We start from the raw sequence: 26,312 nt of genomic DNA on the forward strand, positions 1-26,312 counted from the left end.
ACATCCTCTCTCTCTCTCTCTCTCTCTCTCTCTCTCTCTCTCTCTCTCTCTCTCTCTCTCTCTCTCTCTCTCTCTCTCTCTCTCTCACACACTCAGAAACACACCGAGGCAGCACTAGTCCTTACAGTGCAGTTTGTAATTAGAACCAGTCGACGGCCTCAGCCTCCTCCGGTGACCCCAGTGTGTGTCTGGAAATCACTGCCGAAGTTTTCCCGGAAAAGTGAACGGGAGGAGGAGGAGGAGGAGGAGAGATGTTTCACCACTTTCTATCTCCCTCCTCTTCCTCTTTTTGTTTTTGTAGCGGCTGTTGTTGTCTTTTGAGAAAACTGCTTTTTTACTCAGGAAAGCAAAACCTTTCTTTTACTTTCCCTGACATTGAGACTGATCCTTTATATGCAGCTGATAGCCCGGTTGTCATCCAGGAGAAAACACCAGGAGTTGAGACGGCTTTAGTCGACATTTTTGAGATGTACAGGGATGTGATTCTTACCTGATGGTTCCTACGCAATCTGACAGTAGACTGTCCCTTCTCTGCGTGCTGTATCCTGTTAGGACCTCCTGTTCAGTAGGCTGATATTTGTTCCTACTTCGTCTGATTCCTTCAAGGTGGAAGTGGCGGCATTAACCCGCCTCATGTTATTGACACTCCAACTCAGATGTGATCTGCACGATGACTCAGTAAATAATACAAAACTTCACATTGCATGGAAACAATTTAACAACTTGGCAACAGCCAATGAGCGTGAGCAAAACTGGAGGCGTCACCACCCGTATGCCGCGTCACTTTTACAGCCCACAAAAATGGCGGCGAACTTAAACACTTAAACTGAGCCCCCTGACCACGTCCATCGTCCTCCATGTTTGTTTTTTCTTCTGAAGTCACGTTTCATCACGCGTGTTTCTTTGAGATCTTGCGTGGAACCGTTTCTACAAACGGCAGGAGTGTGTTGAAACTGTCCCAAATGTCTGTGGTTCTCCGACGTTTTTATAATCAAGATAAGAAAATCTCTGTTGTGTGTGTAACCAGCCTTTACAGACAGCGATCCACATACACAAACACGTCTTAACAGTGACCCTGTCTCGCCCCTGTAACGCCTCTGCTGCTACCTCGGATGGTGGCACAGAGGTCGAATCACCTCTTTCCATTACGCCTCCATGACCTTCATATTGAAGACGTGGCGTTAAGATCGCGCCTTGAGCTGGCAGTCTGAATAAAGCTCAGAGAGTTTCTGACAACATCACAGAACGGATCCCAACACAGAGAATGAGAAACCACCATGACATCACTATGACATCACTGTGTTCAAAGCAACCAAACCCCATTTAGAAAAACAAGCGTTTGACCTCAGAGAGTATGGGAGTGTTCGCTCGCCGGCTGCTCCAATCAGGTCGTTTGTCTTTTGTGTTATTGCGTGTTCAACAAACATTTGATCCAAACTCACCATTCAGAACATCAAAGTCCCACAATGACATGAACAAACTCACCCATCAAAGCAGCAAACCTCCGTGTAAAATGACTGTTTTTGTCAATGGAGTCTGGTTGCCTTGAAGAAGAAGAAGAGTGACACAACAGCTGTTTGTGGTTTAAAGAATCTGACTTTAAAGAGGGAAGGTCTCTCTCTGTCAGAATCTGTTCTGTAGCGTTGTCACGTCAGACACTTAGAACAACAAACTGAGACTGTTTTACTTTAATTACGTTTTGGGACATTTTTTGCCTTTTAATAGACAAGACCGCCAAAGAGAGACATGATCCCCGTTTCCACCAAGCGCTCTGGTTCAGTTCAGGACGGTAAACCCTGCTCTTGGTTTGCGTTTCCACCGCCAACTGTACCCTTATTTGGTAAGCGGAGTGTAAGCCAGATGGAGATAGCTGAGTCAGCTAAGAAATAGTGTGACATCATAGCAGCCCGACGCAGTGTAGCCCGCATTAATTGCATGTTCAATGAAGAAGAAGAAGAAGAACTGGGACACAGTAAACAAAAGGGACCTTTTAGGGTCGGATCGGTAGTCTTGGTGCCCCAACAGATAGGTACCAAAAAAGTAAGACCGTACAGAGCCTTCATTTTGGTACCATTCCCAACTTTTGAAGGTGCAAAGTCCAATATATGGGTACCGAGCTGAACCGGACCGCTTGGTGCTATACGTTGTCGGGAGGAGATAGTGGGGGATGAGATGCAGCAAAGGGCCGAGGTCGGATTTGAACCCATGAACGCTGCGACGAGGACTTTTGCCTCCCTACATGGCGAGCAAGACATAACCGCTAGGCTATACGTTGACCAGTTCTCACAAGGTTCTGATCCTGGACCTCTTTCCTGTTTCTGTGCTAAACCTCATGTCCTAACCTTCCATCTACAAGAAGGTCCTTACTTTATGTCAAAATAAAAGCACGGTTGAATTCCAACAGCAAGGAAGGTACTCTCAGCTTAAGACGGTACACATAGCAACAGTCCCTCCCGGCCAACGATCCAGAGGTACCTACAAGACATGAGATGCTCCAGATGTGTCCGCCTGCATCATTCAATATCCTCTAAGTGTAAGAATAGTGTTTCTAATTATAAAAAAAGAAGTATCACGTGTAGGATCTGCAGAATCCGGGTGGTTAAAGTTCAACTCTCATAAATATAGTTGGATGGAAACTCAGCTCCTGTCTTTTATTTCCTTCCAGCTCGCCGTCTCTCTGTAGCTGTCTGTCTGCTCTGAAATTACCATTCATCACATTTCCACACTGACCTCTGGAGAAGCTGTCGGGGCGGGGAGGGAATAACTCTGCACCCTTTAGAGTTGCATGAATCCCCGCCTGCAGAAACGGACTCGAACAAAGAGACGGGTTCAGGACGAGAGAAAGGAGGAGGGGCGGAGGAGTTAAAGAAACAAAGAAGAAGAAGATTTAGTGCAGAGGACACCGTTCTTCAACGCTCATTTTCAAATGTGAATATTTCATCCAGCGTCAGGCGTGAGTTATTGGTGGTGAGAGAGTGCAGTAAATAGAAATGAGAGCTCTGATAGAAGAAGTACGGAGGAGGAAGAGACGGCCTCGGCCACGGTCTGTCTGTGACCCGTCAAGCCTCGGTGGCGAGCCAAACCAACACTCCGCACGACCGAGAGCCTGCGGCTTCAGATGCTACATCAATGCCCCTGTGTGTGGAAGCCATGATGATTACTCAGTGTTATATAAGGAATAATGACTCTGGAGGAGTCTGACGCCGTTTGAAGTGCTCAGTGATGATACAGAGTTGTCACACTGATCTTAAAGTGTGGATGTAGCCATGTGAATCAGGACCGCCCTCCCAGAGGCAGCAGCTCGACTTTCTTTCGTGCATATTTATAAAAAAAAAGTCTGTCATCGATCAAGATGCAATTAAGCTCCGAAATTGATGCATTCTTTTTTTAAATCTCATTCTATTTTGTCCCTTCAGGCTCACCGTAGATAGTCGTCCTCAGTGTCTCCCTGTAGTCTCAGTGATGTTAAAGAAGGACTTTGAATGTCTCATTTCTCTTTAACAAACTCTCAGACAGCTCAGCTGACGAGTCCAAAGTAACATCCACCTGATGACATCACACATTGACCTTTGTTACCGTTCCTTTTAGCTGTTTGACCTCAGTTTGGGATCCCTAACCACTTCCTGTTTCTGGGCTTAACTTCATGTCCTAACCTTCCAGCTACAGGAAGGGCCTTACTTTATTTAAAAAATAAAAGCGCACAGGCTTTCAAACTTCCTAACAGGAAGTGAAGTACCCTCAGCTTAAGACAGTACCAAAATAAGGGCGTGACACAAACTGTTTTGTAATGCAATTTATCATATGGGATTTCAAACATGCGATTAATCGTGATTTAAAAAAATGTATAATTTGACAGCCCCGATTAAAATCAATCTACACTAACTTAAATTCAAAACTAGAATCTTATTTTTTTCTTTCCAGCAGCAAGCTAAAGCGTCTGTCTTTGATGTAATCGGGTTGTAAATCTAATGACATCATGAAGTTAGAATACCTGTGGTGTAAAGTTCCCTGACAGGCAGCAGGGGGTCAGATACAGCTGTCTGCATCATGAATCTAAGAGAAAAACCTTTAGAGCCACATCATAAATAAAAGAATCTTAATGATTGTACAGCTTTTATGTGGCACAGATTTTAGGCAAATGAGACGATTCTCCAAGGGATGACACCATCAACTGCAAATATATCAAAGTAGTTACTTTAATTCTGTAACAAATGATCAAAATGTTCTCACACTGTGCACACAAAAAGTGTTCAGATATCAAATCTCTATAACTGTTTCAGAAACATGTTGTTGGTATTTCTTGTCTCGTTATTTAGGACAAAAATGCTGATCTCTCTCTCTCTCTCTCTCTCTCTCTCTCTCTCTCTCTCTCTCTCTCTCTCTCTCTCTCTCTCTCTCTCTCACAAACACTAATGTCATTAGGGATCAGCAGACCCAACAGGATGTCCACTAATCAAATCGACAGCCACAGGGCCCTGTTTTAGGTTTATCAGGCTCAAACTGGTCTGCTTTGAACCACCCAGGGACCCTCCCCTCAGAGTGTGCGTTTGTTTTGTGTACTGTGAACTCAGTGTACGTGCAGCCGAAGTGACTCCTGACACATGAGAGCCTATTAGACTAAATGAAACCATAGGGTTAAAAATGTTTCCATGGGAACAATAATGATCCTCGCTTCACCTGTTAATGACGAGAAAAGGGTGTTTCTGAAGTTCCTGCAGACTTTCAGTCACAGACTTGTGCCTTGTTTTTCAGAGCACCAACAGGAAGTGACCATCAAAATACTGACTTTCTATTGTTCACTTTTTGGGTCAGGCATTCCGCTCTTTGACTCCACTTTTCTTGGCCACCTGACAGACGGTTTTAATGTGCTTCCTTCACAGAGAAGTCGTCACTTATCAAGACGTTTGTGGACTTTCTGGAGGAGTTTACACGCTTGGTAGAAAGAAATAATAAAGTGAGATTAGCCTCTTTCTTCGTGGACTTGAGTATCACACTTTTAGGGCGCACTCAAACTAGGTAAGCGTTCTGACCGCTGATGACTTCCTGCCCAGACGCGACCTCAGCCAAGTGATGTATCAGCAATACAAACATGGCGGTGGCAACGAGAGCGTAGTACTTATGAAGCGACGATGACACTTTCTTGTCTTTCCTAATAAAAGAATTAAATATAACTTGAGTATCCCTCAAGTCTATATAAACACGGCACTCGTGATGTAGTCATGTCTGAGCTGTGTGTTAGTGTACAACGCTTTAAAACAGTGGTTCCCAAAGTGGTAGTCGGGACCCCCTGGGGGGACGTGACACACTGGGAGGGGGGTCGCGAGATGCCTTCCCAAAAACAATTACAAACTGGAAATGACTTGAAAATACATATTTTACCCATTATTGTGAAATTAAATGAAATACAAAAATGTTGTTCAGTTATTTTTAGTCTGTTGTATTTTTTAGTGTTGTTCTGATGTCAGTGTTTGGGAAAGGCCCATTAGTGCCAGCAGCTTTATATTATCTGTAAACTAGTATAGCATGCTCACTGCATCTTAATCTGTATATTATAATCCTAAGAATACACTTATTTTGTAGCATTACTTATTTATAGCATTTATTTATATTTATAGCATCCCATTAATCCAGCCATCCATATATACCTAATAATTCACTTTTTTTAGTCTAAATCTGTAAATTTTGTAATTACTGTACATAGCACAGAATTACTGTACATAGCACAGACTCTTGCACTTTCTGCTTATTTGCATTTCTGGTGAGATGCCAAACCTAATTTCGTTACTCTATACTTGTATATGTGTAATGACAATAAAGTTGAATCTCATCTCAGCTGTGTGCAACGTTATGCTTTAACCACTTCCAGGGACAGAGGGGGTCCCCGGTCTCTAGCATCGTTATTTTGGGGGTCGTGGGATGAAAAGTTTGGGAACCCCTGATTTAAAGGACGACGACTGGTGGCTCTGCTCAGGCACACATATTGTACATAGACTCAAAGAGAACCAGGATCTTATCAAGTCCAGTTTGGTCCTCTCCACAACCCTCGCCTCAAGAATAAGATCTGGCTCTAATTAGACTGGTGATAACCACAGAATGTGACAAGATCCCGCTGAAGTCTCACAGAGTCTCTTCTTTCTCTTTCTGTCTCTTTTCACTCGTCAGATTTATGCCGTGCTCATATTGCTCTTTTATCTTTGGCATGAAATACATTCCTGTCATCGACAAGCTCGCTGCCTCGGCCACATAAACGCTTCTCATTCAGCTGCCGAGAAGTCAGAACAAAAGAGCGGAGAAAGTAAAAATGTAAATGACTTTTGTTGAAATGAGCTGCATCGAAGCAAACAAGTGAACAAGTAGACGTAGAGTACAAAAAAACCCAACAAAGAAAAACGCAACAATCTTTGACAAACTCAAGAGCTGAGTCAGGGAATGTTTTGTTCTTGTTTTCATTCTTTATGCCACAAATCACAAAATGAAAATAAGGAAGTGTTGCCTCCATGAGAAGCATCTGGAGTAAAATTATTATAAGTTCAATCAGGAGAGAAGTAAGAGTTACAATGATTTATTAACAGTTTAGGAAAAGATAAATATGCAAAAATAAGTCTTTGGCGATTAAGCTGCCGCGACAAGACACATCCCGTTACAACTCTAAAATGAAGGATTTCTCTGGCTTTGATAACAGTTGGAAATATTTGATTTAAAAAAAATGACGTAAAAAATAAATATGACAGGTTTTAATCATTTTTTTATTAATTTAGATGTTTTAGTGTAAAAATTCGACATTTGTTTTTATTGCTTATTTCAAATCGTTAGCTGCATCCTATGGACCACGCATGGATTCAAGGCAGCTCTGCTAAAGGAAAATGTGGACCAGTCCTCTTGTTGAGACACAAATGATTTCCATCTGTGTTGACGTTGGAGAGCGGTGGCACCCCCCCCCCCCCCCCCCCCCCCTCTTCCCTCCATCCCTTCCTCCTCCTCTCCTCCCTCGGCTTCCCCCAAACAGACCCTGTACAAGTTTACCAGCGTTCACAAGTGTGTTCATGTGATGGATGTACTGTATACACACTAACCCGATTGCGTTATCCATAGCAGTCTGGGTCCCATTTGGAATTCATTTCCTCCCCCTCTCTCCTTTCCAATCAGACTCCCCCCTCCCTTCTGAGCACTTTCGAGGATAAATATGTCTCTGGGCCAAAGCTTTGTATTCAAATGTAGACCATACCTCACACAGCCTGAATCATCTCCTGTACGTATGTTTTGTTTACCAGCTCTAGAGATTTGGGGTGGTCTCTTGTTTGAACACCGTTTCTTACCCACAGTCATCGCCGTGTTGGTGGCCGTAGACCAGCAGCTTCTTATTTGGAACTATATCGGCCGGCTGTATTTCGCCAAACCAAATGTTTTCTAGCTTGAAGGGGAAACACACTGAAGCAAGAAAAAGTGTCACTGTGCTTTGTCAAGCTAGTGCTGGCATCCGATCACACAGTCGCATATGAATCAGCCGTGCTTTCCTACGTCTTTAGAAACAACCATTTGTTTTTGTCTCCATTCGGTGCTGCTGGATCTGTTTTCATATTTCACTTAATTCCAACGTGGGGTTCCCCTTTCTTTGCGGCTTGGTGAACCACAGCAAAGCCTTTCGGTGACATCAGCGCTATTGTGTCATGGGCTTGACGCAGGGTTTAACAGACTGCGAGGGAAGCCGTAACACATTGTCACTGGGGTAACCAAACAAGTTGCAAATTGGTGATTGATTAAGTCTTAACTGTAGCGAGCAGCAAGACTTCGCTAAGTGGCACAACGGCCAGGGCCAGACTCATAACACTTTGGAAAAAGCCCACAGTGAGAAACTGGGCCACGAACGGAAAATCTATTTCACAACCCCCCCCACCACCACTCACACTCAAGTGCTTTTGAAGGCTCTTTACAATGCCAGAATTTTTTCTTTTCTTGACACATGATGTGATGGAAGTGACTTAATAAAGCACTGAGGGAAAACTGAAGCTATTTCTGCAGTCTGGTGGCGTACTAATACAGTTTGTGGTTCAAGTGTTTAGATCCAGGTCTGATAGATACATTTATTGGGCTTTTTGTGACGGATGCATTTGCAACATTCCCGTACTGTATGTCTGTATAGATATCGCATGGAAAAATGGTGATAGAACAAATTAAATGAAGCAAAGACGAGGCAATAAATGGATTTAAACTAAAAGCTAATTCAAACTGTCTTGAATTAGTCTAATAACTGTCTTCAGTCTAATAATAAAAGTTGATGATGATGATGTCTCCTTGAGATCATTGAGCAAGTGGTGTCTCTAGAACAAGCTAGGCTACACAATGGTAGGTGTCACTTTCTGTTTGACATTAGAGAATCAAGAGTCACTCCTTGTTGCTTGTACCTGATTACAAAGATTCAAGTATGGATAATAGGGCTGGCCTCTTGTTGGAGCCGAAGAGATCTGAACAAGCAAAAGCCACCTTGGTCGTTTTTTTTTTTTGGCAAGGCAACATGTCAATCATGCACAACTCTCCAACATGCAAATTAACATAGACAATGTTTTCCACCCTGCCCAGGGGAAGCCAAGTCAAAATCAGCCATTTAAACCCTCCACATTTTTTCATTTCTTATAGTTGGACATGCCTCAAATACCTCCAACAACTCCAACAATGGCCCATGAGGCATCCTAATTAGATCACCCAATCACCTCAGCTGGATCCATTCTCTGAACTTCCTATCACTAAGGGCTGAGTCCAACCATCCTGCAGCGTGATCTTATTTTTGCTTGGTGTCAGTAATTTAATTTGTTTCATGACTACACATAGCTCTGGAAAGAAAGTAAGAGCTACTTCTGAGATTGTCCGGTGAGAAGCTTTGGCTTCTAGCTTAGCCCCCTTTAGAAACATTTCAGATCCATCCATTATCCACGATCGATAGCTATTCTTCCATACGGGGTTTCGGGGGGCTGGAGCCAATCACTGCTGTCACTGGGCGAGAGGCGGGGTACACCCTGGACTAGTCACCAGTCAGTCACAGGGATCAAAGTGGACTGTTAGTACGCTTGAGTACCCGGAGAGAACCCACACATTCACAGGGAAAACCTTCAAACTTGCCTCATAGCAAGAAGGGAGAAAGAAGTCAGGGTGCTGTCAAAAAATAAATCTCTTACGTTCTTTAATGTTTACTGGTTGCAAAAATCAAAGACTAGTCACATTTCAGTTAGGTTATGTTGGGATTGTCTGCTTCATGTCTGACAGACTGTGATTCCTTATTTCTGCTTTGTTGGCAAATGGCTCAATGGGAAATCTCACTCAGTTCTAGCACAATAGGAGGGTGCCCTTCCAGATATGGACCTACTTTATAACGCAGGGCTCCCTTCCAGTGAAAACAGGGCCACCCCACCCTTCCAGTGCTTTTCCAAAGTGTTGGACCACCAGCTCCCACCAGCTGCTGCTGAGCCACGTTTACACCTCATTGTGAGGTGAGAGAAATGCAGGAAAGACCCAACCCAATCTCACTCTCCATTTGTTTTTACAGTACCGTCGGGCAAGCTGGCATTTCAGCCAGAAAGTGCACTCTTGTGAATGCACCTGTCCCGCAAAATCCACACTACATACCAGCCTGAGGCAGGAAGACGGGAAAGTGAAGGAGGGGAAGTGTAGGTTAGATTGGAGTGTAAAATGGGAAAACGGTTTTGTTTTGTTGGAGGTAACACTAGCTTGGGTGGTTCATGTATAAACAGAGAGCTGGAACACTCAGATGAGTATCGTTGAGTTTGGCAGGTCTTCAGCTTGGAGGAGGCCTTGAGTCCTGCAGAGAGGGGATTTTTATCAGAGATTTACTGTGTGTGTCTTAGTCTACTTTGTCTTGGTTTTCTCCATATTTTCTTCCCATACTTGTTCTTGCGTGTTGAAATGTTTTTGAATATATGGGGCTCTTATATAAAGAGTGTGTGTTGGCCCGATCAGCTGACATCCGGATTGAGTTCCTCTCCCGCACAATGAGGCTTTCAGTGGCGTTCCTGGACAGCTGCCACTGTTGAAACAAACATGATGTATGCTGTGGTTTGTTATCAGGATGTTACAACTGATAGGTCAGATTTATATGCAAGGACTGTCCTGGCATGCCTGGATGTCTGTGTGCATAAATAGCCAATATCTAGCAAATGTTGTATCCCATTACCTGCTTCATCTGAGCAATATTCACATATTCACACACCAAGAACACTCAATTTAAATATTCTGATATACTGGAGTATCTTGCAAAAGTCTGCTTGCGGTCTGAATTGTGCATTCTGAAAAAATCTGATTGTTCTCTTGTTTGTGAAATGGGCAACAAATAAAATAGCTCAGTAGGCATAGTCCTGGGATTTCAGCCATATTTCTTGTCACCAGTTAATGATTAGAGTTCTTTACTTGGCAATCCAAGAATTGAAAGGAACAATCTTTTTAAACGCTCTAATGGAAGAGGTTTAATTGAGTGGTTATTGCCAATTTTTAATGTCCATAATATACCAGAAAAACGTGCTTAAAATCTATAGTATAGTATTGTTTTCAGTCTTTCCCTCTAGTTGCAGTCACAGCTGCATAATATCACCCTAACTCCCTCGTCTACAAGCTTGTTGTCTCAAGGTTATCCCGGGACAAAAGCAGGACAAACTGAGTAAACCCTGACGCTGATGGGTAGCACCATAGCCTTTTGCTCTTTGGGCTTTCATCTTCTCCCGCTGTCTGGAATCAATTTTTAACTCAATGCCTCGGCTTGACCTCATGCTTGATCTTTGAGGAGCACATGGGAGAAGGGGGTGTATGCAGATGGCTATCGGTCCACGTTTTGTCCCATCTGTCCTTCTATCTGTGTTACTGCAGGTTTTTAAAGTTTTGGCAAGGATCATATTCTTGGATAGTGCTTGAAACCATTTCAAAGGGTTCTGAGGTATGCTGATCTTAAACCTTTGGTCATTGCTAAGTTCATTTTGAGTATTGTGAGAGAGACAAGAGACAAGATTAAAAACACATGGTCTTTAAAAACTAAGGGTGGCACTCAGCAGCTTGGAAATAGAGAGCTAGACAAGTTGCAAAAAATCTCTGGTCCAAAAAAAGGAAATCGAACACCACCACCTTTTTAAATAACTACCATCCAGGTGACCTTGTGCATGGCACTTAACCTCCAGTTGTACAAGTAGCCAGGCGGACCAGATGCCAACAGTAGAAGACTGTGGTTTCACTGTGCGGCTCCCAGATGTGAGCATGTATCACTGTAAAGCAGGGTTGTGCTGGAAAAGTGTGTAGGCCTCAGCAAAACCTCAAATCAGAATAAATTAAGCTTTTAGCAAACCTTCAGTCTTTGGACAGTTTTCTAACCGTGGTGCAATTAAAGGTTTGGACACTCATTTATACTATTTTCATGTAAAATATGTTCTTCAAATGTAGTAAGACATGGGCTCGGTTGACGGAAAATCTAGGTGTACAACATGAGCAAACTATTTTACCCTTCACTTCCGAACGTTGGTTAAATTGCTTACGAATAAATTTTTGTTACAAATTAGTCGACTAAGTGAATAAACGTTTTCACCCCTTGTCTGCACCAGAATCACAAATCTGTCAAATCAATTACTAACATTTTATATGTTGGACTTCAATGCATGTCAAATAATACATCCAAGCTGTAACACATCCACCCACCACTAGGGGGTGCGGTCTGTAGCCCTGGTCATTGGCTCTTCTATTTTGGCTCTACTGCCCGGATGTAAACAAGCCCCATGCATGAATAGCATCTTGTAGCGCGTCTGGTAGTATCTCGATCTGGAAAATTGTATCCAGGCTGCGTCAAGTTAAACTGTCACATCGACTGGAGCCATACGTAGCCACATTTAGCACAGGCATGTGGACTGTAACCCGCAAGGAGAGCTGAAGGCTGGCAGTCCTAGCACAGCCACTGATAGCCACACTCGGCAAACCACATTACATTATTTACCCGCTGACAATTATAAATAAATTGTGCTCAATTTGAACTGTTTCCTGAGAGTTTTCTTAACTTTGACTAGTTGATTAATCTGAAATAAAAATATGCATTTAAATGTCCCTTGTACCAATGCAGACCGAGCTTTATCTAAAGGTACAGTCTTTTACCAAAGCATCCATCCTTTGAAAATACAACGGTGTTAATCCAAATATACAACAGTAACCCTAAATAAATCCATCTCAGAAAATGATTTTGAGCCAACTGTTATACTATTCATTCATCACTATCACTTATAACAATTGAGACTCTTGTCTTATTTGGTACAGTGTGTCGCTGTAAAAACTACATTTCCCTTTCTCTGCTGTTTTAACTTTCGGGGACAAGGAAGTCAAGAGGCTTCAAACAGAGCAAGACAACTTAAGTTCTCTTAGCTGTCGCAATTTGCTACCAACACCAGAGATGAGTTTACCAAAATCTTCCAAAATGAACACAGAATCGGGGGTTAACTTGCTTTATTTATTTAATGCTCAAAATAGCTGCAGCTCTCCATCAACACGGCACACTGCACAGCTGAACCGTGAAATCTTAGTTGACTTTTTTCCTTCGGTCCTATGTTCTGATGATTCAATCAGAAAAGTGCCCGCTGAAATGCTCCCACTCCCAGTAAGCCTAAATTATCTGTGACGCGTCACAGCCAGAAATAACTCAACTAGAAGAGTCAGTCTTTCAAGGACATTGTACCAAACCATTTGCTGACCATCGACAAGGCAAATTAAAGTCATCAGCAACAAGTAATTCTGGTTTGATTCAGCATTTTTGGAAATGAAAAGTGAAGTTAAGAAGATGGGCTCCAGCTGGAAACATGTGCTTTTACGATGGGTCATTTGCCAATAGTCATTGAAAATGCAGTTCTCCTTCTCCAAAGCCTCTTGTAAGGGAGTGGCTTTCCTGTGTCCACTCAGTTTATCCATTCCAGCCTCCCACTGGCACCAGTGCAGAAACATTATTGAGGTCCAGTCCTCCTACGCCGGGCAAAATTGATACTTGGCATAAATGTTTGGATGTGAGTTTCAGGCCGCTTCCAGAGAGGCAGACAGTCCTCCCACTCAAAGTATCCAAACCAAGGTCAGGACTCCTTCACCACAACCAAATTACACATTATGACTGTGGAATTCTGACATTTCAGATATGCATCCATGCACATGACCTGTGTGTATGGCTGCTCTCATAGACGAAGCTGTGCTTTTCTGCAGAAACGTGTATTTGTGTCAGGGAGGAACAGCCCTTAGACCATGACAGGACATGAAAAGGTCCTCCAAACTCTGAATTAAGCTGCTTCATGTGGGCTAGGGGTTCCCTTCACTATGGAAATAATCCATTGGTATTTGCAACTTTCCAGACGCATGTTCTTCATAAACTGTACCATCTCTGGCTTTAATTAAGCAAATGGGTGTAACCCAAACTTTGTATCCTTCCTCCTTAAAGATCCCATCTTCTATGTGTTCACCTTTCATGCCGTCAGTCTGTGAAACCTTTAGAGCAGCTTTGCATGATCTGCAGCTCAAAAACCTCCTTATTGATCTGATACTGGGGTCTGTAAGAACCCTCATTTCAGCCTCTGCATGACACGGTCTGTTTCAGCTGCTGTCTCTTTAAGACCCACCCTCCCCACGTGCACACTCTCTTCTGATTGGTCGGCTCTCTGGAAGCCTTCAGGTGATCTAAATGCTGCAGGGCTGCCAGGGGAGGGCTGCTCTCCGGTGCTGGGAGAAGAGATGCGGATATCGGTTTCGTCTTACTATCATTCTATTTTTGGAATTAGCTTGTCCGTCAGCTTGTCTTAAAAACTTCCTGCCGTTGTTGTTGCTCCTGTTGTGATGACTGTTCACGCATCCCCTCTGCCTTTACACTGACCCAAACGTTTATATGCTGCTATTTGCATCCGCGTCAACAGACGGCGGGGACACGTGGAAGACATAATGCGCAAAATCAAATATGCCTCCAGCCTTGGACATCCTTCAAAGACACCTGAGAGTATGTGACATAAAAGCTTTTAAGTTGATTCGGTCAAAATATTTGAAATCTGAGGACACTCCCACTTCTGTTATCAATATTGTTCAACCATCCGTCTAATCTGATCTCATTTAAAGAGGATCTGTGCTGGATATGATGCTGTCATACCAAATTGTGAACAGATGTTTGGGATATCTGTAAAGCATTTGAAGCTGATTATGAACTTTAGTGCGCTGGCTTTCTTTTTACAGTGTGTGTTTATCAGCATCTTGACGGCTGTGAACTCCCTTAGCTTCAGGCCTGATTGACCTGCAGATATAACCTGTGTGATACGGCCGAGCTGTTGTCTGAGAGAACGTTTGATTGTGTGTTTATAAATGTCGGTGCAGGCAGAGCATGCAAACACACTCTCATCACCCCACTGCGTCCAGCTTTGACTCATTGAATAGCAGAGCGGTGGGATCACATTCTCTCTGTGATATATTCTGCTGCACTCGGGGAAAAATGCGTACCCAAACAATCGCCTCCTGCATGATTATTAATGGTGTTGCTGCTTAGAAATCTTGGAAAGGAAGTCATCAGGATGTGAGATATGAAGCCGCAGACCTCGAATCAACAACACAAACTTTCACATCCGCCTCTCAAATCTGAGATTGTGACTTATTGTTTCTAGTCTTGAGTGCTTTCGCTCTTTTCGCTTCCTTGCCTTTCTTTCCTTCGCTCTCTTCTTTTCTCGGGGGATTTTATTACTTTCTGGTTTCAGAGCTCGGGTCGGGAGGAGAACTTTAGCAGGGCAGCGTTTCTCTGCCAAAACATGAGTTCACCGAGCCGCTGCTTCCCTCCGAGGAGATGTGATAAGATTTCTGCTTTTAGGCCTCTCAGCTCCTACCTGACGTATGGTTGAATAAAATGCACAGGCAGGATGAACGAAGGGATCAGGAGGAGAGAGAGAAGGAGAGTCCAGCTTTGCATTGTTAAGTCCAGACAGAGAAAGACTTGGATATTCTTACAGTGGATTTAATGATCTTCCTTTAACCCTGTGAGCTTTGCTCGGGGCGTGACGGAGAAATAGGAAAGTCTCTAAGGTTGCAGCTCAATCTTTTGTCTAATTTCCAATCAAAATAGTTCCACATAAAGTCTTGTTTTCGTCACTGACTCATCTCAATTTACAGATTCTTGTGAGGTGTTCTTGTTTCTGTTTGTAGTCGAGCTGTATTGACCAATCACGTGTCAGCAGGCTTTGGTGTTTGCAGGAGAAACAGTCTACCGGCTTGACTTTTTGCTTTTTACAAATCTGCACCATGATGTTGTTATTTCAGCAAACTTGAGTCCCTTTATTTGGAAGTAAACCCAGAAAAAAAAGAGTTTCCCTTTCAGGTTCATATCGCTGAAGTGATCCAGAGTGACGCCTCTGTGTAACTTATCATTTACTGTTGAACTGAGACTCACAAGAAACAGATCAACAGCACTCCTGCTGGATGTTATGGACCCAGAAATTGTGGTTGTTTATGTCTGCAACAACGTTGCAATGTAGAAACGGAGCTGGACACATGGCAAAAACCAGGGCAACAATCGCTCACCGTCGCTCCGAGGGCGACGATCTTCTTGGTGTGTCAGGACCCAAACATACTGAAAAATGAATTTATCAGTTGCACACTCAGAGCTAACCTCGACTCATACTGCACGAGCGCTCATTCAATAAATGACCTCAAAGTGATGAGAAACTTGCTGACAAATCTGTCAATCCTTGCATCCAGTGATTTATATTAGACCAGAAGAAAACTACAGTTTGTCTTTGTAATAATGAAAAAGTAGTTCCTCTAATAGATACAGTTCTTCCCTGACATACTTTTAAATTCTGACAGAAAAGTTCATCGTTCTCTCATTAAAGCATTCATGGTCATGTCGGACTGTCCAGTGACACACACTCTCTGCACTTTGAAGAAGTCAGCCCCGTGAAAACACATCAGCCAAACCTTTTTATTAATGTTCCACCTCTCCATGGCAACGGGTGCTGACATCACTGCGGCTATGACGCCTTATTGGGTCAGCTGAAACCGACGGTCCGTAGCACACTGAGCTTCATAACAGTCGTGGAGTTTCTCCTCCTCACTAATAACCAGCGGAAAAAAACACGACGCTGCCACCAAATAATGGAATGAAAGGGAATCGTAGGGGCTTTCCACAAGAGGGAAAAAGTCTGCAGACATCTCAGCATGGTCATGGTGCTCGTGAAAATTGTTTTTCGGGGATATTTTATGCACTTTAATGTTGTCTGGTAAAGTTACTGACCTGATGTAGGAGAAGAGGCGCTACGTTTAGTGCTGCATGTTTAACACCACATCCTGTAAGAAATCATTATTTCATATTATTCTGTAACATTGCACATGTCTTTTTTAGTGACAAACGATCTGCATGTCAGGTGAAAATGATGCTTCAGGTTCAGACTGATAGAAAGTTGTGTTCTCTCTGCAGCCTCCGAACAGCGGCCCTCCTCCTCTGCCCAGCTCGTCTCTACCAGAAGGATACTACGAGGAGGCTGTTCCTCTGAGTCCTGGGAAGGCTCCTGAATACATCACCTCCAGTGAGTGACCTCCTGATTTATACTTTACATCACATAATGCACCGACTAGCTTTGCTTTTGATGGACCAGGTTGTTTTAAAATGATTATATATTTGATTCAGAACCTTTTAAGAAATGGAGCCTTTGCAGAAACACTTATTGTTACAAAACCTTCTCCGTCTTAAACTGTGTGTCAAGTTTCATACTTTCCGCCCTCTGCACCTTCCCTCTCAGACTATGACTCGGACGCCATGAGCAGCTCGTACGAGTCGTACGATGAGGAGGAGGAGGACGGGAAGGGACAGAAGATGCGTCAGTGGCCGTCTGAAGAGGCGTCCATGGATCTGGTGAAGGACGCTCGGATCTGCGCGTTCCTGCTGCGCAAGAAACGCTTCGGCCAGTGGACCAAACTGCTCTGTGTCATCAAAGATAACAAACTGCTGGTGAGGGGGTTTAATCGGCACGACGAGCTACGATGTAAAATGATGGAAACATCTGTTGTTATAACAGCAGCATCAGGTTTAACCTTTTCCTCTCCCCCCCCCCCTCCAGTGCTACAAGTCCTCCAAAGACCAAACCCCTCAGATGGAGCTGAGCCTGTCAGGCTGCAGCATCACTCACATCCCCAAAGACGGCAAGAAGAAGAAGCACGAGCTGAAGATCGTCCACCAGGGGGCAGACGCTCTGGTTCTGGCGGTGCATAGCAAAGAGCAGGCCGAGGAGTGGCTGAAGGTGACACAATGAAGACCGCTTTCCCTTCCTTTAACAATCTAAGCATGCTACACCCTCATGTAGACCCCCAAAATACAAGTGGTTCAGTTCTAAAAACACCAGAACTCTCCTTGAAACAGAAGCTGGTGTTGGATCTCAGATCATTGTGTCAAAGTTCAGAGGGAGGTGGAGTATTTGGGAGCAGTTTTAGATGTCAGGGAGGTTAAAACATAAGCTGCATTGTGTCTTATATTTAGCTCTGAAGATAAACGGGAGTAGAGAACGACCCGACTTGTTCTGCAGGACGGGGCCTTATCCTGCGATTGTGTTCTGAATAGGTGGTTCTGCTGGTTTCACTCTGATGTTAAGATGTTTGGGGATTGTATTCCTCTGATCCTGCTCACTCTGTCTCACACATTCCTCCCCCCCCCCCCCGTCTTCTCTTTCACTCTGTGATCTCTCCGTCTGAAAAACAAACCAGCCCCTCTGACATCAAAAACACTCGGGTACTTCTCTGCTTCTCGACCCTCGGCGTTCTCCCCCTGATGTTGAGCGCGCTGCCAGCTCCTCTGGGTGTTTTCTATTTCAGTCACAGGAGGATAGACGGGTCTCATCTGGTCTTTGGATTTAAGAGAAACCCCCACGGCCCCTTCGGCCTCCTCACCTCTGCTCTCCTTGTTCCTTTGTTCCTTCCCGGATTCATACATTACTAAGCGCTATTTTAAGATCATTTGAGTCGGCTCGCTGCCGCCAACTCTATCTCCCTGTTGCTGCTTTTTTTTTATGTTACTCAGAAAAAGGTCTCGAACAATAAAAAAAATAAAAAAGTGCCAGGTCATTTTGCCCAACAGGCCGGACCATTGATTGAAAAAAATGCAATGTTTACTTTCTGTTCTTTCAAGCTTGTGGCCGTCAGGAAGCAAAGATCCAAACAGTTTGTACTTTTGTCTCGATCGGTTCCTGGTGGCAATTAGCTGTTGTTTATTGATCGGCCGAGGCCGGTAACCTCCCAGGGGCCGTCGTACCTGCAGGCGGTCTAAACCAGATCCATGAAAATACACAAACCTCTGCACCAGCCAAACTTTGGTGAAGTCTACGCTAACGGCTTCTTTCAGATGTCTTTGTGCATGTTTAGTTAGTCAGGTGATCAGAAACACATTCAACATTTAGCAAACAGCGTCTGTCCCATGAGCTTATCCAAAGCTCTGCGCTCACACCCTCCTTTGCAAACAGGCCTGGATTCAGTTTAGTAAGGGATGATTCCAATCAATCCCTTTGGGATTGCCCTCAACTGAACATGGGCATGTTAGGACAGAACTACAATAAGTGTAGTCTGAAATCTTCACCTACAAATGACTCACTTTATTCTAAAAGATAAATATAAGTGTAGTGTCACTCAGAAGTCATGACGATGACAGCGTAACATCTTGCTGAAGCGGCCTCTTCTGGCTTCACTCCCCTGACCTGAACGGTGACTTCCTTAAAACGTATTCCTGAGCTGTCCCCGCACAGCGACACCTACAGTCCATACAAAGAACTACAACTAAATGATCTTAGTTTTGGCTCTTACAGAATGTGATGCAAAGTAAGCCTTTATGATGTCGTCTCATGTTTAGCACCTTCACCGGCTGCAGAAAGTCGTCTAACCCGAGCTAAGTCTCCGGTTCGATAAGAATAAATCAATAAATCCATCTGACGCTGAGAAGTCGTCTCTTTCCTCAACGATCTTCAAGTTAGCTTTATGAGTTTATCTTACAAACACATCTCAACTAGCATTAATAAATTATCCTCTCCAATGGACTCATATAGCCACGGCCTTTAGTCGTCATGGTAACAGTTTAATACACATGCTAACAGTTAGCTAACAACGCGCTGAAGACGCCTGCAGAGTCAGATTTGATCAATGTAAGTACTAAGTAGAAATTGCAGAGAAGAGGGGGATGCGTAACAGCACTTTATGTGTGTTTGATGTCGGTGCAGTTGCACTCAGAGACCTGCAGTGGGCACCAAAGCTCACTAACCCGACTCCGCCATGTTGTTGCTTTAAAGTCGTGGTTCTGTGAGTGATGAGCAGCAGAGCGAGGGAGGGTCTCACTCCTGTGCTCTGTGCTCCCTCAGGATGTTAAAGTGTGGCGTCCGGCCAGAGAGATAATCTTTGTGTCTGTGTTGCCTATCGTGTTGCTCTGACCTCTGGGTATTTATTTAACAGTTATTAATTCTTCTCTCAAGTCTTGACCTCCTTTCTTTGTCCACCCGTCTGCAACTCTAAAGGAACGCACAGGAATTCAATTACAGCGTTTTTGCAGTGAAAATGGAAATAAAGATCTGTTGCAACATTTCCCTCCCTAGTTGAATCAGCCGGGACCAACGACGTGTCCTGCTTTGTGACAGAGTGAAGTCATGTGTTCAGGAAAGTGGACGCATGATTATTAGAGACAGGAAGAGGGAAAAAGAACGAGTGTGAAGAGAGAAGCTGGGAGAGTACCTGAAGAAGTTCCAGTGATGACTCTCCCAGACATTGTCTGCTAACGACCTGTTTATGGAAAACACATGTCCATATTGTCCTCTCCCTCTCGCCTGCTGCTGCTGCAGGATGACCTGCTTTTCTTTGTCTCCCTGATGTAATGATATCCTCTTTCTTCTTACTGTCTCCGGCTCTCGGGGAAAGTAAGTCTCCTGTTCACTGTTGTGTGTTTTTATGGCTGATCAGCTTAAGTGTGCCTTCAAACACCGCAATCACAGAACAGCTCATCGTGCATCCTTGTTGAACACAGCAGAATATTTGACAGTGCATGGCTCTCCTGTATGTATCCACATGATGATGTTTCTTTCTTGTTACAAAGCCACGCAAACTCTTGAAAATGGCATCGTCTCCGTCGTGGTGTAAACTGTAAACATACCGCTCCTCTGAAACACACAGGCTCGTTGTCAGACCAGGAGGTCAACATCACCCTGAAGAAACTGACTTTTCTTCACATTTACAGGAGAGGATCACAAAGAGAGGAGATGTACAGAGCGCCCCCTGTGGACAAATAAACACATCCCATCTCTCTGTGATCATGTGTTTTTACTTAACTTTAAGAGTCAAATGATATCACTTATTGTTAAACTTTGCGAAAGAAAGGTCGCGATGTTAATCTCCTGGTCTGACACCGACCCTGCCGCAGCGTTTACAGACCTTCAAATGATCTGTATAGAAATAATCAACCTTCCCTCTGATGGTCATGTTTGCTTAAAGAGAGTTTAACAGTTTTGAATTTTCAGACGGTTTCATAACCAGATCAAAACTCCTCACTGGAGCTTCAAGCTTCTTTTACAGGACAAAAAATAAAAGAGAAATGTGCAGCTCTCAGACGCCTCACTTGTCAATCCCCAGAATATTCTTTTATTGATAATTATGTTGAATCACCCAAAACTATCGCACACAGTCCCACCACCCTCTCGGGTTAGATTTGTAACACTTCATCAGACTGAGGTAGCATCCCTTTTACTCTGGCAGCAGAGCGCCGCACTGAAAGGATAGACATGATGCTGCTGTCTGTCCCGCTCTCCGGCCCCTGAGCCGCTCGCTCGCTGAGCCAAACCCGTGGAGCCACAGTCTGTCATTCCCCCAATTATGCTCCATCCGAGCCAAAACCAGAGAGTTCTGTACGACCAGAGAGGGTACAGAATGCTTGTGGAGAGGATGGGGGGAGAGTCTGCATATGTGTGTGTGTGTATGTGTGTATTAGCTGTTTTGCGCACAAAGCAGTTTGACTGAAATCTCATTTCCCGCTGCCCACCGCTCATCTACACACACCCGTCTTACCACTGCACGCCCACCACTGCCAGAGCTGACGGTGGGGTTGCCAGGTCTGAAGTCCAACGAGGTCACGGTAATGCACACTGGCGCCCCGTGCAGAGCCCTGCAGATCTCATCCCCCCCCCCCCCGTCTAATTGACCTTATTGCATCAGGACGTAGTAAAAACCCTGTGGTGTCTAACATGTGTAGCAGACGCCCCGGCACATTGCATGAACGCTCTCCATCTACTGCATGGCCTGCTGGTCTCCTGGCTGCCTCCAGTTGCATGATGGGATATGAGAGTTCACGTAACATGTGGGCTGCATTATCCCCAGGCAGGCACGCCTCCAGGCTGAGGGAAGGAGCTGCTTAATTATGTGGGGATAACGTGAGGACATGTTTCTGTACGGGGGATCCTCCCATGTGTTAGCATCACGCTCACACATGGCAGAGTAAAAAACTGAACCGCCACGTAGCCTCATTAGCTTAACACTGTGTTTTCCTCGTGTGTTCCAGGTGATGAGAGAGGTGTGTGTTAATGGCTGCGTTGACTTTGACGGAGCTGGATCGGGATCACCGGTGCACAAACCTGAACTGGAAAAGGTAAACACACACACACACACACACACACACACACACACACACACACGCACTTATCTAGGGTTGGGTTCAGATGGATTTGGATTTGCTGCCTGAAAGTGCAAACTGGAATCTTTGTTGTGTTAGAAGCAATGAATAAGGAAAATGTGAGTAAAGGATTCTTATTTTTGGCTGCACGGTGGAGCAGTGCTTAGCGCTGCTGCCTCACAGGTTTTTGAAGAGGAACTATCCACGAGGGAGAACCACACACCATGGGGACTTTTTTTTCAGTCTGTCTTTGAATGAACTGACAAGTGTCTACGCTCCATCCAGAGCACTTTGGTCCACCAACCGGCTGCTCCAGTCCTGGATGTGCCAAAGACGAGGCTGATTGAACTTTTTCTGTAGCTGCATCAAAAGGTGTTTTCAGACCCAACCGTCCTGGGGGACTTTCTGAAAAGGGAACTATCCACTAGAGCCTTCTCTGAGAACTTTATTTCTGTCTGCATTTGCACCGCCGTGGTACCTACTCAGGTAGGAGCTAACAAGGTTCCTCTAAAGGGGGTTCTAGGAACTAAAATAGTTCTTAGTTCCTGCGGTGCACAATCACTAAAAAAGGAGGAGGGTTCCATCAGTTCCTAAAACTCTGAAAAAGTTCCTGCGGTGGGTGTGAAAACGTCTAAACACACATCTCCCTTCATAGCGTCTTCCATATTTTCAGTTATGTCAAGTTAGTAACCATTGGCCGGCTTGCGTCACTTTCAGGTTCAAATCGTCCAACCCCGTGGTGTGTAGATCTCAGGGAACCCCCCCAGTGGATAGTTCCTCTTCAAGAAGCCCCCCCCGAGCTGTTTGGTCTGAAAACACCGGTATTCACAAATGCACGTCTATTCCGTGAGGCCCTTGGTTTCTTGGCGTATTCGACCACAATCACTCCGGCTCGTGAAAGCTGTTTGCCAAAAACAAACACTTTGTTCCATCTGGCACACGAGGGAAACACCACATCGTTGAGTTTCATTTGGAAAAGCTGGTTAAAGAGCTGTAAATGCTGGAAAGATAGTGTGTGTGTGTGTGTGTGTGTGTGTGTGTGTGTGTGTGTGTGTGTGTGTGTGTGTGTGTGTGTGTGTGTGTGTGTGTGTGTGTGTGTGTGTGTGTGTGTGTGTGTGTGTGTGTGTGTGTGTGTGTGTGTGTGTGTGTGTGTGTGTGTGTGTGTGTGTGTGTGTGTGTGTGTGTGTGTGTGTGGTGGAAAATGAGCGCAACATCAGAGCCTCTTTAACAACAAACAGCTTCCAACCTGGCACAGCAAACACACGCCGGCCTAATTATTCATCCATAACATGTTGCAGATGCTCGTGTGTGTTTTCACAGTGAACAATGTAACGAGGCGGTGGTGCATTAATGTCCGTGTTCCTTTTCATTAACGTGCAGTTTATTCACTCTCTACCTTCCTGTGCTTCCCTGTGTGTGTGTGTGTTTATGTGTGCGTCTGTCAGAAGGCATCGTGCGACAGACCGAGCTCGGACGGTGAGGTGGCTCATGAGAACGGACACAGCGACAGCAAGGACCAAGGTGAGAATCAAACGGGAACTTTGATCCAATAATCTGAAACATTTACTCTGGAGTAGAACTCTATCGCGACTTCTTTTCTTCTTCTCTTCATAATTAAGCTGTAAACTCAGCCGTTCATAATCTCCCTGCAGTTGATAAACAGAAAGCTAAAACTGTATAAGTTAAAGTTACTATCTGATCAGACATTAAGTAAACATGTTGAAGCGCTGGCTTCTCTGACAACAATGCAGCAGTCAGTATGTCCTCCTTCTAACTTTAGATTCTGGTCCTGAATGATCTGGATTTGTTTGGACCAGAGAAGGTAGGCGGTTTTAAGGCCCCCCCCCACACGGCCGTTTTGGACGCCCCTCTGTTTACCAGATATGAGACCAGTTATCAGGTCAACAGGTGTTGCAGTGATGGAAGCGGGCAAGAGAAGTGGTTCAGATAGAAGTGATTGTACCCGACCTAAAAAGCCTCTGCATGTTTCTAATAAGCTCCACGAGCAGAAACGTGCTCAAACTAGGATCAATATTGGAGATGCTTTTGAAAAATGGAGAGAGGTTAGAACACAGAAAGGTTTACAGACTGATGCAGAGCTGGATAAACACTGAAGCTTCAGAGTCCACCACATGGTGACCTGTGAGAGCATGGACTCTAGAGAGGAGGGGGCGGGGGGAGACAGCTCTCTACAATGTTTAGAATTGTGACTGCAGTACCCATTTTAAACACTAGGTGTCAGCGTAACGTATTGCTCCTTTAAGAGAGCGCTCAGACTTCATCAATATTGTTTTTTCTTGAACCAACACAGATTTATTCCTAACCTCGCCCTGTTGCTAAATCCTCATCTTAAGACTCCCTATGAATCTGTCTCATGAATCTCTGCGAGCTCTGAAAAGGTCGACCTTTACTAAAAATGCATGAAGAATGAGCATTTAGATTTATGTAACATAAATCTTACACAGAGAATAATCCTCCTCCTGCAGAACCAGATGCCAAAACACGGAGATTTGTGTGAAACCGTCTCTGATTATTCACCGTTTGTTTGCTCAGCAGGCACAACTCTCAGAGGAGACACTTTTCATTTCACATGGCAGCTCACTTATTTGGCTCGTCGACCAAAATTGAACACTCATCCTTGATTTCTTTGCCTCTTAAAGATTGGTTCATTTTTCCAACAGATCTCCCTGCAGCGGTTAATTTTAAACCTTCAGCAGTAATTTTTTTATGGAGTGAGCGGTGAGCGGTGATTCATGGGCTCGGTTGTGTAATTCATGTTTATGTATCTTCGCCGTCAAACCGTGGAGAAAGGAGGAATAAATTTTGATACTATCTCCTCAGATGAGACGACATCAAGCGTTCCTCAAGTGTTAAAAACTTAAGCCGATGCAGAAGTGCAAAATCCTGCAGTTCCTCGAGTGTCCACTTGAGACTGGCTGCAGAAGCACAGGAAGTCACATACACACCCATTCAAAAGAGCAGAAATGAACATGTTTACAGCCTGGTACAAAAAAGGAACCAGGTGTGATTAGCTCATGTCTCAGGAGGAGTTTTTGATAACTCATCTGCTTTGATTTGTTGAAGGATTAGCGTTTGTAGATCCGGCCACCAGGGGGCTCTCTTTCTCCTCTTCCTTCACCTCCTCTTCCTCTTCCTCCTATTCCTCCTCCTTCTCTTCTTCCAACCTCAACTTCCTCATCTTTCTCTTCCAATTCCACTTCCTTATCCCCCCCCTCTTTCTCTTTCTTTTCCTATTCCGTCTTTTCCTCTTCCTCATCTTCCTCTTCCCACACCTCCTGTTCCTCTCTCCCCGTCCTCCTCCTCCTCCTCTTCTTCCATCCTCCATCCTGCAGACGTCTTCCTATTAAATTCATGCAGTAGCCATTAGAGCTGTCACCTTATTTCAGCGTGGGGAAAAATTGACCATCAGTTTGGATTTCTGTTTGTTAGCCTTCAGCAGCTAGGTGCAGATTTGTGCGAGGCAGGGATTGTGTACAGTATATTTGTGTGTGTGTGTGTGTGTGTGTGTGTGTGTGTGTGTGTGTGTGTGTGTGTGTGTGTGTGTGTGTGTGTGTTCTGCAGACGTTAGCCGTTAGCGTCTCGGCATGATGACATCAGAGAAGGGGAATTCTTCATTTTCCCCCCTTCCCCGTCTCATCTCCGCTTCTGCCTCACAGTCGAGTCGAAAAACGACCAAAAGTATTTTCCTCTTATTCTTTCTCTCGCTCTCTCTCAAACGGGACACATTTCAACACGCCGCAGACCGCACTGACTTAAAAAAGGGAGCCAAGCAGAAGCTCCTTTCCTCATTTAGACGGACGCAGACTCCGACTCTTAAGACTCGGCTTACTCCACTTTATCCCTCCTCTCAGCAGAATGTGCAAAGTCATTCCTCTCTCTCTCTCTCTCTCTCTGTCTTTGCATGAAAACTAGGCCAACTGAAATCATCCCACTCGGACCAGTGGGGCATGCTGGGATTGCAAACCGACACTAAGTCACAAACAAAGCGTTTTTTAAACCCACAAGGGTCTCTTTAAACCCGATGGAAGCGATTCTGACCTTGTGGTTGTTTATAGTAGAGTCTAATGCTGCTCTTTTCTCCTCTTTTCTCCGTCGCTATTTATTGCAAAATCCACAGAAATGAACATGAGCCTCCTCTCGGTAACGTCCCATGTTTGGATAATGACACTACAGCTTCCAGTCTGCAGGAGGCCTTTAATTAAAGTCAGAATATCACATTAAAAAAAGCTGTGTTTGTGTGTCTGTATCAGGAAAAGGAAAGAAGAACTCAAAGTCGGAGCAGAAGAGCGGGACGGTGGGGAAGGGGGCGGGGAAGAAGATCACCAAAATCATCGGGCTGGGTAAGAAGAAGCCGTCCACGGATGAGCAGACGTCGTCAGCCGAAGAAGACGTCCCCACGTGTGGTAAGAATAAAGATGTCTGCCTTGAGATGTCGGATAGGAAGGAGGGTCAGCTAGTGTTTGTTCAAATGTTTCATATCCAGAGAACCTGAGCAAAACAAGTTAAGAAGATATAATAATAAACACCTGTTAGAGATCTGACGGCCAGGTTTTTCTCATCATCACCATTATTCACACAACCGCTGTTTATAAAATCACTCATGCCGTATGTCGTTAGAAAGCTACGATTC

At 44.5% G+C, this 26,312-nt stretch overlaps 1 protein-coding gene across 1 annotated transcript in view; it reads left to right on the forward strand.

Moving 5' to 3' along the window:
• afap1 (actin filament associated protein 1) overlaps positions 1-26,312 on the forward strand; it is a 49,985-nt gene that overhangs the window by 15,440 nt on the left and 8,233 nt on the right. Inside the window, 6 exon segments of the mRNA XM_020643620.3 lie at positions 16,454-16,562; positions 16,776-16,984; positions 17,094-17,273; positions 21,551-21,637; positions 23,107-23,182; positions 25,933-26,085. Coding sequence (XP_020499276.2) covers positions 16,454-16,562; positions 16,776-16,984; positions 17,094-17,273; positions 21,551-21,637; positions 23,107-23,182; positions 25,933-26,085 — 814 coding nt within the window.

This window comes from Labrus bergylta, chromosome 22 (genome assembly GCF_963930695.1).
Source record: "Labrus bergylta chromosome 22, fLabBer1.1, whole genome shotgun sequence".
NCBI lineage: Eukaryota > Metazoa > Chordata > Actinopteri > Labriformes > Labridae > Labrus > Labrus bergylta.